Genomic DNA, 17,357 nt, shown 5'->3' with positions numbered 1-17,357 from the left:
AAGTTACTCCGCTAAATGTGTTGCCATGTTTAATGATGAGTAACAACTATTTCACCCAGATGTATTCAGTGTATTTCATTGAATACAGAGGCCACTCAAGGACATGTTTTACAACCCAAACTTAAGATAAAGCCTTGAAGTGCTAATCTGAGCTTTGTTCACATCTGATCAAGGCTGTCTTCGTTGCCGGCGGGCCAGCTCAATCGTTATTGATCGTCTTCAGCCTGAGTGTCCCCCTCAACCGTAGTCTACTGGGCCCTGATACCCGACACCAGCAGGGAGCCCAGGACATCTGTTTTGTCCATTTTAGGAAAGACCATTTTTTTATACAGACATTATCATTCTGAGGACTATTATTATCTGGTAGAAAAATATTGATATCACCAAAGGATTTGAGTGTAGAGTACTTATGCTAATACTGTGGTGCACTTTGTCGTCATCACCATCTTTTCTTATTGAACACTCTCTCTTGTGCTTTGTCAAAACCTGGCATCAGGGGCGCTGCGACTGGGGCAGGCCTGGGGCCCCGAGCTGAGAGGGGTCCTCCAAGAACTGCTGAATGGAATTAGTCCACAGTAACACTTTGTAAGAACCCCCTGAAGGGTTGACCATACATTCCGCGTTTCATTAAAGATGCGACCATAGTTCTATTCCAACTAAAACGAGGGTCCCCTCATGTGGTGGTTTGGTTCAATGTAGGACCCCCAGGTCCCTTTTCCCTGGGTCTCCCAAAGTCCCTTGAACAGTCCTGTATGGCGCCTACATTACCCACAATGCAGATCGGCTACAATTCAGTCAGACACTAAAATTTGTAATTGTTCCTCCAAAGACCTGGTGTAAAGGGCTCATTCCCCTTGACCCATACCAGGACTACCTGAGAACATGGAGGGCTTTACATTGTTTGACTATATATTTTGAAGGATACATTCAGACTCAGACTGAGACATGAAATATCAGAAAAGCTACAAAGGTCCCCACCAGGAACAGAATCATAAATAAGGCGTTTACAAGCCACACACTCCTAACCACTAAGTCACTTCCCTAAATTTGTACCTTTTATAATAAATTGAGAGGCAGTTTTTATATTGCCACCAACTCCTCATTTTATAATCCCTGGATGGGCTGAAAAAGACTTAGAGAGAGCTTTCAAAAAGGAACATTTTTATTCCATCATAAGCTACTTAACAACTCCCTGCCTATATATTCATGTATATAAATAAATGAAACATCAGAATCCTTTTTCCTTTTTTAACCAAGTTATTATATCGCGCTGCGAAAGCTGCACACAAGTCCTCCTCCCACAAAAGACATTTTCTTCTTCTTGTAGCTGAGAATGAAAGATGAGTGGTAATAGAAACTTTTTTCTGTCTCGAGAGCTTTTCACGAATTATATCTTTAAAAAATCGTTAACTGTATAATCCTACCACATAACATTGTGCCATTGACCAGTCTTAATTAAAATCAGAATTGACTGTTGTTGTGCTTTGCACATCAGGGCCTCTGTATAAAAATCACTGCTATGGTACCTTAGTAGGACAGATTTTTTTAGAAAGCCAGAAAGTAGACTGTACATTTTTTTGGTTTCAAACGATGGTCATAATGTGCCTAATGTTAAAATAAATCTCGCACTTTATGAGGTGAGCAAATCACTACTTGGTGCTGTTTAGTCATGGAGGAGAGCACTGTGCAGTTTACCCTTGACATTGCTTTGGATTTTCTCTTTACACTACAGTCATTTAATTCTCTTGTGTGTGACAAATTCTGCTGAATCATGTTTGTGACCAGTAATGGCTGAGACCTTCAAAGGAGAAACATGATGCTTTTTCAGGTTTTGTCCTCTAGTATGTAGTTTTGTCCCCCCCCCCCCCCCCCCCCCCCCCACAGAAAACACTGCCCTCTTATCATCAGTAGTCTGGCAGATACTTACGGGGTACCGTGATGACATCACAATGTACCAAGGTTACATAATGCATGCCTACCCATGCTGGCCAACCAGAGCAGGGTGGGCTTTACAGGGAGGTGGGGCTTAAAGAGGGTCATGGTATTTCATGGCTATAATGCACCTTGACGTCAGTTGCAAAACTACAAAGTGCTTTAGGTAAATGCCATTTAAGTGCTACTAAACTGTTAGTTTCAACTTTTATTCAAGGTATAATGTGCTCATTATTTCTATTCCTGTCTTCAATTGACAGTGTGAAAGAAAAACTAGTAAATATATACCTTTGACTCACATGCTGTAACAATGCATCGTGATTAAACCCGGTCGAAACGGACCACGCTGACGTACAGTACTGACTAAAGTAAATAAATGTCAAAAGTCAACAATCAGCTCTGGTTATTCTTCAGTCTGTGTTCAGATGGGGGGGCGGGAGGTCGGGCTGGTGAAGGACTCTTCCTGAGAGGGATCGATATGCTGTCCTTCCCACTAATTGGCTGCGGAAACGTGGAGTAATTGCATGTTTCTGTGTTTTAATTAGTGCTGAAGATGATTGCATGCTGCTTCCCCAGGTGGCCTGTAAATCCACCACACACACGAACACACACACACACACACACACACAGACAGACACACACACACACACACACACACACACACACACACACACACACACACACACACACACACACACACACACACACACACACACACGGATAAGCAGCCACTGCTCTGCTGAAAATATATCAAATCAGGCTTCATTTTACATTAAACAGACGATAGCTGGATAAAACAAATTTTGTATCAGGTCCTGGGACATGATCCTTCTCTCTGTGGTCTGTGTAGTAAGTAACTTTTCTGTGATATATATATATATATATAAAAAAGATATTATTCATATATTTGAATACATACTGTATCTTTCAATCTGTGTCCTTAACTGACTCGAATGACATGTTCCATCTAACAGATGTTCTTCACTTTGTTCCGATGCTGTAAGCTTGTTTGCAATTCGTTTTCAAATTACAATGCAGTTTCTCATTTATGTCATGACATCGACTTTTTTATAATAGGAATTACTATTGAACCCACTGATTGATTAGTTAATTATTTGAAATACTAAGATCTATAATAAGAGCTTCTTAAATGTGAGGATTTGGTGATTTTCCCTTTTTTACTATTTTCTGGCATTTATGGACTATATGTGTAACTGGCTATGAACATAATTGTTAGCCAGCTTCTGTAATTTTAAATTAATATTTTGTTTGTATCATGCCCCCTGCACATGTCAATCGAAGATCGAAGTTTGTGAGTATGATCCTTTTTGCAATTTTCACAATGAACAAACACATTCGTAGGTTTAGCTTTTTCAAATTCAAAGCTCTTTTATTTGACCAGAGAACAAAAGAATAACAACGAGATAGCGATCAATTTACAGCAAAACTCTGGGTTCTTGCTAACATTCAGGTCAAGAATAATTAGGTCTGCTTAGAGAACTTTAATAGGCACTATAGTTAACATGCTTTGAGTTTTCGGAAATCAAAAGAAAAGAAAACTGTACGAATAAAGCTCCCGTCAATTTGAGTTGGCGTCGGGTGTGAAGTCAGGCCTAATGAGGACCATGTTGGAAACTATGGAGAGTTTTTAATTGAAATCAGATTCATTCATTCAAATTTAGTCAGTCCACATTTGCCCGTCTCTCTGCCTCGTACCAGGACGGTGATGTGCAGATCTGACGGAGATTACTTCTTGCCAAATCTCTGGGGGACGGCCATACTCCAGATCTGACTGGGGGCTGCGGCGTCCCAGTTACGAGTGTGTATTTGGTCGTCCATCACCACCTGCCCTCTGGAATCACGGCCGAACCTGCAAAGAAGATGAACATGAGCAGGGACTGATGTGAGATATTTAAATTTTGAAAGGAAGATAGTGTGGGATAGGGGTGGGGATACAATAAGACTAATACATAGAGAAGTCACTCGTTCCAAACTGCATTTAACAGGAATGGCTGTAACATTACAGTTTAAAAATGACACAAAATTGCCGGCAACAGTTTCAGTAAAACGTTGAAACCCTGGAGGTTGAGACCCACACTTCAGGTCAAAGACCTCATCTGATCTTTGCTGTGACAGGCTAATGGCTCCTCAGCCAATTTCACTAATGGACAGCTGAGGCACATCATGTTTAAATCCGCTTCATGGTGGTGATTCTAAAACTCATATATCTTGTAAATGAGTAAATGGATTTTCCACTTCAGCTGCAACTATTATGACTAGTTGGTTAAGAGAAATATAAATTATAACTATTTTGATAATGGATTAACTATTTAAACATGTTTAAACCAAATTACCCAAAAAATGTGCAGCTTTTTCTTTCTTCGGTTGCAAATACTGTTTATATTCCTTTTACATTGTGTATATTTCTATATGTTACAGTTCTTTGTGTTGATATTGTATTGTTACCTTTACTTCACTATTCCCTTTTTGCTGTTTTTAACTTATATTAATTCACTGTCTATCTGTTTTTGTGTGAGATCGATATCGACTCCTGCGTCACTGACCTCTGAGGCTGATGCAGGACTGAGTTCCTGGTTTCTCTCTGAGATCCGAGCAGCAGAGCTCTGAGCACTGAGGTCAGCAGGCGATCGTCAACGCTGCTATCTGTGTTTTCACTCTCCTATATGGAACGTAGACACACACATACACACACACACACACAGAAATACAAAGCCGAATGTCAAAAAGCTTCTTTCCGCTTTTGAATAAAAAACCCACAAACACATCTTGGGAACTTTAAAAGCTCTACCTGGGCTCTTATCTGGGCTGCAACACAAACCCTGGGGGTTGCCACTCCAGTCAGTGTGTCCTGCTGTGACAAGGGACCTGGAGATATTCATATCTATCTAGGCTCATCCAAATATCCATCCACTTTTATCTTTAAGCAAAATAAACCAAGATCTGTCTGTCGCAGAAAGGAAAAGATGTGATTCCTGTGCTTTTAGGAACCTCTCTATCCTGCTCTGACTGTCTCTTCACCTCAGAATATGTTAAAGTGTATTTCACACAGTAGCATGAGGAAGAACACACTGTTCAGCTTCTCTTGCTTGATAAAACAGCATAAATGGATTGACAACTTATCTGAAATTGTTGGAATGACAAGTGGCTATATGCTCACACTACTCTGCTCCTCCGCTCCCTTCACTGGTTACCAGTAGCTGTCGCATCCGTTTCAAAACACTAGTACTTGCGTGCCGTGCTTCGAACGGATGGGTCAAACGTTACACCCCGGCCTGTTCACTCCGCTCTGCATCTGCCAATCGGCTCGTTGCTCACTCACTGCGAGCTAACCACTCAACAATATCATGACTGTTTGCTGTCCTGGCTCCTAAATGGTGGAATGAGCTCCCCAATGACATCATGACACGGAGAGTCTAGACATCTTCCACCGCCAACTCAAAACACATCTCTTTCGACTATATCTTGAATACAAAAAAAATTTAAAAGAATTTAGTAAAACAAAAAAATGTTGTATCACTTAAATTACACTTACTTATAGCACTTTCTAGTTTGGCTTTCCTGAAGAAAATTGTGCTTTCTTGATTCTTGTTGTTCTGGTTTTATAGATCATGGATGAAAGCACTAATGTAAGCCGGTTTGGATAAAATCAGCAGCTAAATGAAATGTAATGTAATGTAATGTTTCAATCACTCTAAGCGGTTTCAAAATTTGATTTTTATTCGTCAATGCCCAAATTATATTGGCAAATTGAACCATGCCCTAGAAAATCAGCATAAATGTTGTTATTGTAATTGCATGTTGCCTTGCCACAGGTAAATCGGTGAGCTGAGGTCCTAAAACTCAAAGATTGTGAGTGCTGTGTTGTCTCACCAGCCCCAACAGGCGGTCGACCATGTTCTCCTCTGAGCTGCCCGGCAGGATGTCATTTTTGTCCACACCACCCTGGATGTGAAGAGCCCGACTGACGCCAGCCATCGCCACCAGCAGAGCCAGAAGAGTCACCACTGCAGCTGCGTCCATGGTCGTAGTCTGGACAGGAGGAGGTCAGACGAAGACTGATGAGAAAGGCAGAAGATTTCTGTCGTCCGATTCACACCTGTTGACTTCAGCAGCTCCTGGAGAACAGAGGAAGGACTCGTCCTGGTCGGGGTTAGTTGTCCTCTGTGCGCGGTGCTCCTGGCTAACTTCAGTGGTGGTAACATCCTTGCTGGAGCTTATATACACCCTATGCTCTCAGGCTGGCAACCCCCAGGAGAGCTGAAGAAGGATGCTACTGTACAAAGGGGAACAGGATGGAGGAAGAACAAGTCCCAATATGAGACTTAACCAGGTCCATTTAGTAGGATCAGGGCATTAGTGATGACACAGTGTGTTATTATGTGGCCCTCAGGGTCGTCCAACACAACTCTCCCTGTTATTAAACAGATAAATCCCTGCAAATGGACTCAGACCCTCCAGTCCCTTTTGACCGCTGGTCCACGCCGCACGTAGGCAGACGACACCTATTACCACTTAATGGTGAGTCAACATTAGGCAGATTAGTAAGCAAATCTTTATTGATCTCAAGCAACAGAGTAATGAACCTAAAAACGCTTTGGGAGCAGAAAAACATGACAAACACAAAGCATGAATAACAGCGACATGTTGATTTGTTTTTTAATATTTTTCTCCAGCGCTAATTTGATATATTGATAATATCCTCTAACACCTCAGGGTTTACGAATAAATTACTGATTCGTTCACTTGTGAAGCATCAGCTTTCAACGTTTAGAATGATGCTGTGGATCTTTAGTTTCACTTAAATAGTAATTTTGCAAATGTAATGTCTAAAATCACATTTAAGGGAATGTGTCTAAATAAAATTTTCTTGACCATATAAAACTTTAACGTGTGCGAGATTCAAACCATCTCCTGATGATTATTTGCATGAATGTAAAGCACATTACATTTCAACAGTGACGTCAAAATTTTGCTTAAGGTGGATGTTATTTGATGTGCTGACAAAGAGATTTCAGAAGGAGAAATAAAAACCTCCATTTGTAAAATGTCGGCTTCCCTCATTTAGTTCATTTTAAACAAAGACCATTTTAGTCTTGATTTATGTGAGTGACAGCAGCTTTATTAGTGCCATATGTGTTCACTTAGTGCGTCACTGAGTGTGTGTGTATGTGTGTGTGTGTGTGTGTGTGTGTGTGTGTGTGTGTGTGTGTGTGTGTGTGTGTGTGTGTGTGTGTGTGTGTGTGTGTGTTATAATTGGTCACTTCTCCAATACTGGATGAGACAACAGATGTGCCTCATCACGGAGCCTAATGGGTGAATCCACTTTATCACACACACACACACACACACACACACACTGACACACACACACACACACACACACACACACACACACACACACACACACACACACACACACACACACACACACACACACACACACACACACACACACACACACACACACACACACACACATACATTCAGCATATGCAGCTTCCTTATCAGGACATTTCTTTGACTTCCATTCATTGTGGACAGCCTAACCAAAACCTTATCCCTGACCCAACCAGTGACCAATTCACCCCTAACAATAAACTAACCACAATTCACATTATACCCCTAACTTTTACCTAAAAATTACGTTTTGCCTCATTACGGCTGAGTTTTGGTCCCCATGAGGTCTACTGGTCCTGACAAAGTCAGTGTTCATACTGGAAAGGTCACCCACACACACACACACAAACATCCAGTTTAATTGCCATGGCAACCTGGATGACATCTGAGGGAGTTGTTATAAGATCAAAATCTTCGGGATTAGGAAAATGTAATTAACTTTGACGTGATAAAGGAAAAATAAATGTCCAGCTTTATCTAAACTAAATACAGGAAGTGTATAAAAGAAGATTCCGTCATGAAACACCTTTGAGTCTCATGCACATGAGGTGTTATATATACAGTCTGACTCAGATCTATAGGTGGCTGACCTTTGTTTCTTTGTGAGCCTGAGCACAGGCTGAGAGGACCTGACTGCTGCACTACCTGATGATGATTGCTCTCATTACCGCTGCATTGACCGCGTCATCCAGGAGGTATTCAACTCAAGCTGCTTTTTGTCACTCTGAGCATAAAGGCTTTCTTCATCACGTTATAAACACTGCTATTTTTGTCTTGTAGCACTTTCTGGCTCAGTACAATGAGGACCTGCCATCTCCCACAGAGTCCTGGAACTAATAGTGCAGAGAACAGAAGCAGCACACTACCTCAGCTATTGGTTTGAATTCACTTCAATTAAGGACCAGAATTGCCAAGTGAATAGAAAATATGAAAAGCAATATGACAAAGATTTCATGGTTTTTTTTTCACTTGGCAATTCCGACCCTTTTGTGAATGACAAAGCTTTTCTAAGTAGGTTTGAGGAAATGCTGCAAGGCTACACCACTGAAACCTTCTGTGAACTGCTGCAAAACAACCACCATCTCCGGGGATAGAGCAGCAGACGAAACAGCTGACATTTTATTATGTTGACATAAATATTCTTTCAATCACACACAGACTGCAGTTACAAAGGTAAAACATGAAAAGGTTCTTGCTGGAAGATGACATGTAGCCACTGCTGCTGCCACAGAAGGCACAAAAACTGCAAAGTCACGGATATAGAGGCCATGTTTCAACGGGATGTGTGTTTCAGCACCGTGTACGATTGGCCTGGATAAATTGAGTGATAATATAGAATCACAGCACAACAATAAGCCAAAAGTATGTATCAATTTGATCTTTTCATTATATTTAATTATTTGCTTTGTTAATTAATGTCTAGACATAAGATTATTCTTCTTTCTGCTCCTTTTCATTCAAGATTTGAGAGCATTTAAATTGTTTTGGTCGATGAATGAAATAAACTTTCATGTATATATATATATAAATATTTATCAGAGAGTCTGACCTTCTCCACACAGACAATTTTATATTACACCGGTTGAACAATGAGGACATTTTTAAGAAACTGGACCCCTGACGACAGTAGGACTCAACAACAACACAATTTTAATGAATTCACTACAGAGTAAATAAGTAGTAACATAAGTATGTATAAGAAAAGGTGTAAAGCAGGGAACAAGTCTGAAGGGCAAATTGTCTTGAGGCTGTATTGCAGCTTCCTCCCTCTCCTCCTGTAAAAGTTGTAAACACTTATTAACACATATTTTACGCTTCGAAAGATTTTCAACACGATAGTTTTGAATCTTAAATAACATAAAAACATAAAAACACTGGATTTGAGTGAATGACCAAGCATTAGTTTAACTCATTTCAACTCAAATTATAGTGAGGCCAACCAAACTACAATTTTATTTTTTCACCTCAATGGAGATCACATGGATTTGTTGTGATTTTTTTGATCGCCTCTTCCTCTGCAGCAACCTTCTGAAGATTCTTCAGGAGAGCATTCTGCACTGCGAGTTCACTGTTCTGCTGGCTCTGCTGGCTCTGCTGGAGCCGATCGTTCTGCAGGAGCCAATCGTTCTGCTGTTTGCTGAGCACCTCCTGCATCTGGGCCTGCGTCTTCTGCCCAAGGGAGAGGAGATAACAAGCAGGAATTGTAGAGAACAACTTGGTAAAGCATCAGAGAAGATCTTAAACCAACCAGACCTAACCACACTTAATCAATTAAGTATTTATGTCCTTATAACTCCTCCTTCAGCAATTTAAAATGCTTGTCTTGTCCATGATCAGTTGGGCAAATGAAAACCTTACAAAACCTTCAGAAAAAACCCTGTATTGTACAGTGATTGTATGCTAATTGAAAATGTGGTCCAAAATGCTCTGAAAACAGCTATTTTAAAATGAAGAAGTACTACATTTGTACACAGCTATACATAAATGTTATCTGTATAAAAGTGACTGTAGATGTTCTTATTTGATCAAATTCCTTACCAGAAAAGACTCCACCAGCTCATCATCATGTTTACCCTTCATCAGCAGGATGGAAACTTGACCCTTCAGAGTATTCATCTCAGCAGACAGAATTTTATTCCTGGCTTTTGAGGCATCCATCTTTTTCTTAAAATCTGAGTTTTCTTTCTGGAGGTCCTCATGTTCCACCAAGATCCTCTGTACAATAGAGCAGGGCCTTCTCGCATTAACAATATCATATATCAACTCATTAAATCCCATTAACCACTTGTTTACACACCTCAAACTCCTTGTGCTTCTCATTCTCGATTTTGCGGATGTAACTGAGGTTCCTCTGCTGAGGATTGGTTTTCAGAGGGACCCCTGTGCCCAGAGACTTTTCCTCTGTCCCGACACTTGGCTGTTGCTGCCGAGTCGAGCGCTTCAGCTGCTGCTCAAGGTCCCGCACCTGTTGCACAAGGTCCAGTGTGTAAGATTAAGGTGAAAGGGATCCATTGGCAGTAATTTAATATAAAATAATACTGCTGATGTTTTCACTAGTGTGTTTCACCTAAATTTTTTATGAATTGTTTTTTTCTTTACCCTAAAATGAGTCCATTATATATTTATATATATAAATATACTTTAAATTTACACCGGGAGGATGTCCTCTCTAGGGAGGCCGCCATTTTTTTTACAGTCGTCTAAACTGGACAAACTAAACACTTTTGAATTTTTATGACAACTGAAGGCTGCCACAGGTTCTCTGTCCTGTTTGGATGAGGAGGGTGAGGTGAGGGGTGTTCAGCTGCAACATGCAACCTCACCACTAGATGTCACTAAATACTACACACTGAACCTTCAAATTTGAGAAGCACATCACGATTAAAGATATAATAGAATTTCTATCTTACTCTCGTCTGCAGAGCCAGAACCTGTTGAGCACGACCTGTAAAGCTGCTTGGGGAGCTCAGTAATTGCTGAAAGTTGACCTGCTCTCCAACCTCACTGATTATAACCTACAACAATAGTAGCAGAACATAGTTTAGATGACAGAGGTCACAGATTATTAATTATACAAATATATGATATTCCACTTGTACAATTATATAATATCCACACGAGCAGTTTGAATAAAAATAAACATCGTACCTTTTGAGCAACTTTTAAGTCCTGTTTGACGGCTTGAATCTGGTTTCGATATTCAGCCACTTTCAGCTGGGCTGCAGCAAATTTTTCCTGTAGAGATTTCACTGCTGGATTTTCCACCTTTTGAGAAGTATGAGTCAGATTAAGTTGCCAACATTTTCAGTTACGAAAGACATGAAATGCATTATGTCATTACCTCATAGTCACCAAATAACTGGGATTTAGTTTTTTGACCAGGGGGAACGTGCACCAACGCAGACCGCAGCTACAGAAAGGAGCAGAACCTTGTTTATTCACTTATTTTATCTTTGATCAATCACATTGACCTACAAAAAAAAAAACCATATCATTATCTGAACAAATATATGGCTTAAATAACTGTTCAGTTAAAAAACTTTCATCCAACAAACCAAGTTAAATGACAACTATGTTACCTCTTTCTCAAGCTCTTTCATTTTGTTACTGTTTTGCTTTAACTTTATCTTTTCTTGCTCGACCTCAGCACTCAGCCCTCGGTTCTTCTTGGACAGCTCAATAATCTTGGTGGCTGCTGTGTCTCCAGCCAAGTCTGATGTGCCTGAAGGGAGGAGTGGATGATGAAGACAGGGTGACACAATGCTAACAATGTCTGTGCGTGCAAAGTGAATGCAGGTTTTTGTTATGAGTATTTACACATACATGCTAAGGCCAAGCGTTCCTCTTCTCTTTTCTTCTTCAGGTATTTAATTTCAAAATCCTTTTCTCCGAGAAGTTTGAAGAGACGACCATTTTCGTCTTGTAGCTCTCTCAGCTGCTCAAGCGAATTCTGACTGTCATTGTGCACAAGGAGGGTAAATAAAGGTGAAAACCAAGATAAAGATTCCAAACCTTTACCAATTGCACAGTAAAGTATCAAGGAGATTAATGCAGCCATTGAGATAAACCACATTTAAATCAGCCTTTATAAGACTCACCTGTCGTTTGCAGACAGGTTGTCTGCCGGACTGCCTTCCTCTAACTGATCCGAATCCTCCTGTGTAACTTTGACATTAGGCTTATGTGCTTCTTTTGCTTTTTTCCTATCCAGCTTTTTTTTCTCCTGCTGTTTCTGTAGCATTTCGAACTGAAACTGCAACTCATTCTTCTCATCGGCGTGGTCCATGATCTATGAGAAATCCATATTATATATGTATATTATTACGTGACATGAAAATGGGCAGCAGACCCAACACAAAGTCCTGTGCCACATCCTGAAAACATACCCACACTAAAAATAAGAAAGACAAAATAATAAAGTGGCATTAATCAAGTCTGCCGGATGGCTAAATCATTAGGATGCTCTCAAACACCCAGCACGGAACTCAGCCCCCAGTCAAAAATGACAAAATTATCTAAACTTGCGCTTTCATGACGGTTTCATGACTGAACGACACAGAGCTTTGCAGAGACCCTTAAACTGCACAATCCTTCTGATCAGTACATGCTTGCAAGAGGTGGTCAGTACAATGTCATAAGGTACTTATCGTGATTTCACTTTTTTGAAGTAAAGATTACATGATGCACTTTGTAATTGTGTTTTGAATTGTATAGCCATGTTCGTGATGTTAACTCGATGAGAAAAACATGATATTCAATCACCAACTAGCTATATGTTTAACCACACCATCAGTCTGTCTTAAAGAACAACCGCACTCAATAGCAAACTTTAACTATTTCATATCAGTCTATGGACGTGTATAAAAATGGATGACATGACAGTTCCCCAAAGTAAAGGAGAAGCATCTTGATCACCCTCTGGTGGCTGGCTGCATTATAGGTTATTAACCATCTCTATGTTAGTTGATGGGACATGGACCCAACTAAAAGGTCAATGTACATGTCAAACTAGAAAATACTTCATCTGATGAAAAGGCTGTGTAATGCTAACCTGCTGAAATGCTTTTCTCGATTAAGTTATTCTTCTATTTTTGGTTCAGCAAACGTACTTGACCGCCAAAATAGGAATGTGATGTCAACACATTGCCAAGATCAGAGGCATGTATAACACTCCCATGATCAAAGGGAACATGGGAGTGTGATCATGACAGACTGATAGCATCATGTGATGTTTGTTTTTGAGCTAATTCCTTACCAGCAAAGAGTCCACGAGCTCATCATCATGCTTTCCCTTCTACTGCAGGAGGGAAACTTGGTCCTTCAGAGTTTTCATTCCAGCAGACAGAATTTTATTTCTGTTTTTTTAGGCTTCCGGGTTTTTCTTCAAATCCGAGTTTTCTTTCTGGAGTTCCTCATATCCCCTCAAAATCCTCTGTACAAGAGAGCAGGGCTTTGATGCATTTACAAGATCATATTTCAACTCATCAAATCCCATTTACGACATGTATACACACCGGTTCAGCGGGAAGATGTGCGCGAATGGTGAAGTTCGTTACATCCAATAAACCAACAACATGAACTCACTAAGCAAAAATTAAAATTCACTCATTATCTACTAACCACTAGGCAGATGAAGGGGTGGGTGAAGTGTTTGAATTCCACAAAACACTTCTTAAACCACGGTGCAAATGACGCTGTTCCAGTTGAATATGAAAGCTGGGGCTTGCCGACACTTGTGTCACATGACACGAGCTGTATGGCAGCACCAGTTTATGGCCCAATTTTTCTAATTGAACTGGAAAAAATCAAAACAGAAGAAATAACTTCAAGATCAAAGTAAAATCAAGATTCGGTCTAACAATTTGTATCCTCTGATTATCAATTAGCACAACTATCATTAGCATACATACCATGAAGATGTTAATCTCTTGTCAATGTCTCCCTCTTCAGGGGAAAAGTCTGAAAGGCAAATTGTCTTGAGGCTGGATTGCAGCTTCCTCCCTCTCTCCCTGTAAAAGTTGTAAATACTTATTAATACATATTTAACGCCTCAACAGATTTTCAACACAATATTTTTGAATCTAAGAAACAGCTTAACAACACTGGATTTGAGTGAATGACCAAACATTAGTTTAACTTTCATTTCAACTCAAATTTTAGTGCAGCCAACCAAACTACAATTTGCTTCTTTTTTTTTCACCTCAAAGGGGAAACGCTGGAATTGTTGTAATTTTTGGATCGCAGCTTTCTCAGCAGCAACCTCCTGAAGATTCTTCAGGTGAGCGTTCTGCACTGCAAGTTCGCTGTTCTGCTGGCTCTGCTGGCTCTGCTGGCTCTGCTGGTTCTGCTGGATCTGCTGGTTCTGCTGGCTCTGGTGGATCTGCTGGCTCTGGTGGATCTGCTGGATGTAATTGTTCTGCTGTTTGCTGAGCGCCTCCTGCATCTGGGCCTGCCTTTTCTGCCAGAGGGAGATGAGATAACAAGAAGGTATTGTAGAGAACAGCGTGGTGAAGCATCAGACAAGATCCTTCCTCTGATTTCCGGGGCTCATTTTAAAACTTATGTCTAATGTGAAATCCCTTCAATATGTAGATCCACTTCGAATGTGGAACAGAAACTGAATTGTGAATTAAATAAACCATTAAACCAACCAGAACGAACCACAATTAATTCATGAAGTATTTCTGTGTAACTGAGAAACCTTCTAACTCTTGCTCCTGCTTGTCTTTTCCATTTGGACAAATAAATACCCGTCAAAACCTTCAGAATAAACCACATATTGTACAGTGATTCTTCTGAAAAGAAATTATGATGATTTACAAGGTATTATATGCAAATTGAAAAAGGGTTACTGTAGATATTTTTCTTGTGTCTAATTCCTTACCAGCAAAGACTCTACCAGCTCATCATCATGTTTACCCTTCATCAGCAGGGTGGAAACTTGAACCTTCAGAGTATTCATTTCATTAGACACATTTTTGATCCTGGCTTTTGAGGCTTCCATCTTTTTCTTCAAATCTGAGTTTTCTTTCTGGAAGTCTTCATGTTCCACCGAGATCCTCTGTACAATAGAGCAGGGCCTTCGTGTATTAACAAGATCATATATCAACTCATTAAATCCCATTAACCACTTGTATACACACCTCAAACTCCTTCTGCTTCCCATTCTCGATTTTGCGGATGTAGCTGAGGTTCCTCTGCTGAGGATTGGTTTTCAGAGGGACCCTTGAGCCCAGAGACTTTTCCTCTGTCTCGACACTTGGCTGTTGCTGCCGAGTTGACCGCTTCAGCTGCTGCTCGAGGTCCCGCACCTGTTGCAAAAGATCCAGGGTGTAAGAGTAATGTGAAAGGGATCATTGGCAGAAATTTTATATAAAAAATACTAGTGAGGATTTTACTAGTGTTTTCTTTACCCTAGAATGGGCCTTTTATATTTATATACTTTAAATTTACATCAGGAGGGTGTCCTCTCTACGGAGGCCGCCATGTGTTTTACAGTTGTCCAAACTGGACAAACTAAACACTTTTGAGTTTTTATGACAACTGAAGGCTGCCACAGGTTATTTTTCCTGTTTCGATGAGGAGGGTGAGGTGAGGGGTGTTCAGCTGTAAAATGCACCTTCACCACTAGATGTCACTAAATACTACAAACTGAACCTTGAAATTTGAGAAGCACATCACGATTAAAGATATAATACAATTTCTATCTTACCCTCGTCTGCAGAGCCAGAACCAGTTGAGCGCGACCTGTAAAGCTGCCCTTGGAGCTCAGTAATTGCTGAAAGTTGACCTGCTCTCCAACCTCACTGATTATAACCTAAAACAATAGTAGCAGAACATAGTTTAGATGACAGAGGTCACAGATTATTAGTTATAGAAATATATGATATTCCACCCGAGCAGTTTGAATAAATAAACATTGTACCTTTTGAGCAACTTTTAAGTCCTGTTTGACGGCTTGAATCTGGTTTCGATATTCAGCCACTTTCAGCTGGGATGCAGCTAATTTTTCCTGCAGAGATTTCACTGCTGGATTTTCCACCTTTTGAGAAGCATGAGTCAGATTAAGTTGCCAACATTTACAGTTAGGAAGACATAAAATGCCTTATGTCAATTTTCACTGCAAAAACTTCAATAATTACCTCACAGTCCCTAAATAACTGGGATTTAGGTTTTTGGCAAGGAGGAACGTGCACCAAAGCAGACCGCAGCTATCGAAAGGAGCAGAACCTTGTTCATTAACTTATTTTATCTGATAAATCAATCATCCACCAACAAATCAAGTTCAATGACAACTCTGTAACCTCTTTCTCAAGCTCTTTGATTTTGTTGCTGTTTTGCTTTGACTTTATCTTTTCTTGCTCGACCTCAGCACTCAGCTCTCGGTTCTTCTTTGACAGCTCAATAATCTTGGTGGCTGCTGTGTCTCCAGCCAAGTCTGATGTGCCTGAAGGGAGGAGTGGATGATGAAGACAGGGTGACACAATGCTAACAATGTCTGTGCGTGCAAAGTGAATGCAGGTTTTTGTTATATGAGTATTTACACATACCTGCTAAGGCCAAGCGTTCCTCTTCTCTTTTCTTCTTCAGGTGATTCATTTCAAAATCCTTTTCTTCGAGAAGTTTGAAGAGACGACCATTTACATCTTGTAGCTCTCTCAGCTGCTCAAGCAAATTCTGACTGTCATGGTGCACAAGTTTAAAGGAGGGTCAATAAAGTTGTAAGCCAAGCTCGAGATTCCAAACCTTGGGTAACCTGAGGTTTATGCAGCCATTGAGATACACCACATTTAAATCAGCTTTTGGAAGACTCACTTGTCGTTTGCAGGCAGGTTTTCTTCCTTCAACTGATCCGAATCATCCTTTGTAACTTTGACGTTAAGCTTATGTGCTCCTTTAGCTTTTCTTCTATTCAGCTTTTTTTTCTCTTGCCGTTTCTGTAGTATTTCAAACTGAAGCTGCAACTCTTTCTTCTCATCGCCGCGGTCCATGATCTATGAGAAATTATTTTCATTGTATTATCAATAAAAAGTGTATACATTATATATGTATATTATTAAGTGTGTTTGGATTTGTGTGGATTCGCGTGGAAAGGAATATTCAGAGCTAGAGTGAAAGGGGGTCTGAAAAAAATCATTAACTATTGTCTTAAATTTGCTCTCAAACCCACAAATGTAGTTCAAGCTCAAATCGAAGGAACATTTGTGCTAGTCGCAGAAATGGCACTGTGAAATCGAGCAGGCCTACACTTTTTGCTCTTTGCGCTCAACCACGACAGAAGTACCACCGAACAAGCCTATTCACCACCATAATAGGAAAGACAGAGGCTCTAAGCCACACTTTTGGAAATTGCTTTAACGGTCACAATTTCTTACTTTAACAAAAATATATATTACATCTCTGTGATTGGCAAAGTCTTGGGATACTGTCACTGATGTCATTTCACCGATAGGACATATAGCCTTTGAATGAGAGTGTCTTGTTCGAGGGGTGCCCTCACCGCTAAA

At 40.3% G+C, this 17,357-nt stretch overlaps 3 protein-coding genes across 3 annotated transcripts; all 3 read right to left on the bottom strand.

Moving 5' to 3' along the window:
- Positions 1-3,678: 3,678 nt before the first annotated feature.
- Positions 3,679-5,973, bottom strand: npffl (neuropeptide FF-amide peptide precursor like). The gene is made up of 3 exons (XM_061070647.1): positions 5,824-5,973; positions 4,497-4,612; positions 3,679-3,802 (listed from the first exon to the last, which is right to left on the bottom strand). The coding sequence occupies exons 1-3, from the start codon at positions 5,971-5,973 to the stop codon at positions 3,679-3,681; spliced, it is 390 nt and encodes a 129-aa protein (XP_060926630.1).
- Positions 5,974-9,315: 3,342 nt separating this feature from the next.
- LOC132999498 (coiled-coil domain-containing protein 13-like) lies at positions 9,316-12,136 on the bottom strand. Its single transcript, XM_061069187.1, has 9 exons — positions 11,949-12,136; positions 11,674-11,804; positions 11,430-11,572; positions 11,192-11,260; positions 10,999-11,115; positions 10,761-10,865; positions 10,148-10,315; positions 9,889-10,065; positions 9,316-9,519 (listed from the first exon to the last, which is right to left on the bottom strand). Exons 1-9 carry the CDS (start codon positions 12,134-12,136, stop codon positions 9,316-9,318), a joined length of 1,302 nt encoding a protein of 433 aa, XP_060925170.1.
- A 1,077-nt stretch (positions 12,137-13,213) lies between these two features.
- On the bottom strand, positions 13,214-16,841 carry LOC132999497 (coiled-coil domain-containing protein 13-like). Its single transcript, XM_061069186.1, has 9 exons — positions 16,666-16,841; positions 16,401-16,531; positions 16,155-16,297; positions 15,776-15,892; positions 15,563-15,667; positions 14,994-15,161; positions 14,735-14,911; positions 14,051-14,308; positions 13,214-13,282 (listed from the first exon to the last, which is right to left on the bottom strand). Exons 1-9 carry the CDS (start codon positions 16,839-16,841, stop codon positions 13,214-13,216), a joined length of 1,344 nt encoding a protein of 447 aa, XP_060925169.1.
- Between the last annotated feature and the right edge of the window lie 516 nt (positions 16,842-17,357).

This window comes from Limanda limanda, chromosome 4 (assembly GCF_963576545.1).
Source record: "Limanda limanda chromosome 4, fLimLim1.1, whole genome shotgun sequence".
Taxonomy (NCBI): Eukaryota; Metazoa; Chordata; class Actinopteri; order Pleuronectiformes; family Pleuronectidae; genus Limanda; species Limanda limanda.
The sequence above is the reverse complement of the archived record's forward strand: the minus strand, read 5'-3'. Positions and strand labels throughout refer to the sequence as shown.

Bases quoted from the DNA above. Each gene is read 5' to 3' on its own strand.
- LOC132999498 (XM_061069187.1), bottom strand. From the start codon at position 12,136: ATGGACCACGCCGATGAGAAGAATGAGTTGCAGTTTCAGTTCGAAATG. The intron at 11,116-11,191 runs GTAATGACATAA...ACTTCTCAAAAG, and splicing joins AGTTATTTGGTGACTATGAG to GTGGAAAATCCAGCAGTGAA. The intron at 10,866-10,998 runs GTACGATGTTTA...CTATTGTTGTAG, and splicing joins ACTTAAAAGTTGCTCAAAAG to GTTATAATCAGTGAGGTTGG.
- LOC132999497 (XM_061069186.1), bottom strand. From the start codon at position 16,841: ATGGACCGCGGCGATGAGAAGAAAGAGTTGCAGCTTCAGTTTGAAATA. The intron at 15,668-15,775 runs GTACAATGTTTA...CTATTGTTTTAG, and splicing joins ACTTAAAAGTTGCTCAAAAG to GTTATAATCAGTGAGGTTGG. The intron at 15,162-15,562 runs GTAAGATAGAAA...CTTTTGCAACAG, and splicing joins TTCTGGCTCTGCAGACGAGG to GTGCGGGACCTCGAGCAGCA.
- npffl (XM_061070647.1), bottom strand. From the start codon at position 5,973: ATGGACGCAGCTGCAGTGGTGACTCTTCTGGCTCTGCTGGTGGCGATG. The intron at 4,613-5,823 runs GTGAGACAACAC...CGTTCCATATAG, and splicing joins TCGACCGCCTGTTGGGGCTG to GAGAGTGAAAACACAGATAG. The intron at 3,803-4,496 runs GTCAGTGACGCA...TCTTCTTTGCAG, and splicing joins GTCCTGCATCAGCCTCAGAG to GTTCGGCCGTGATTCCAGAG.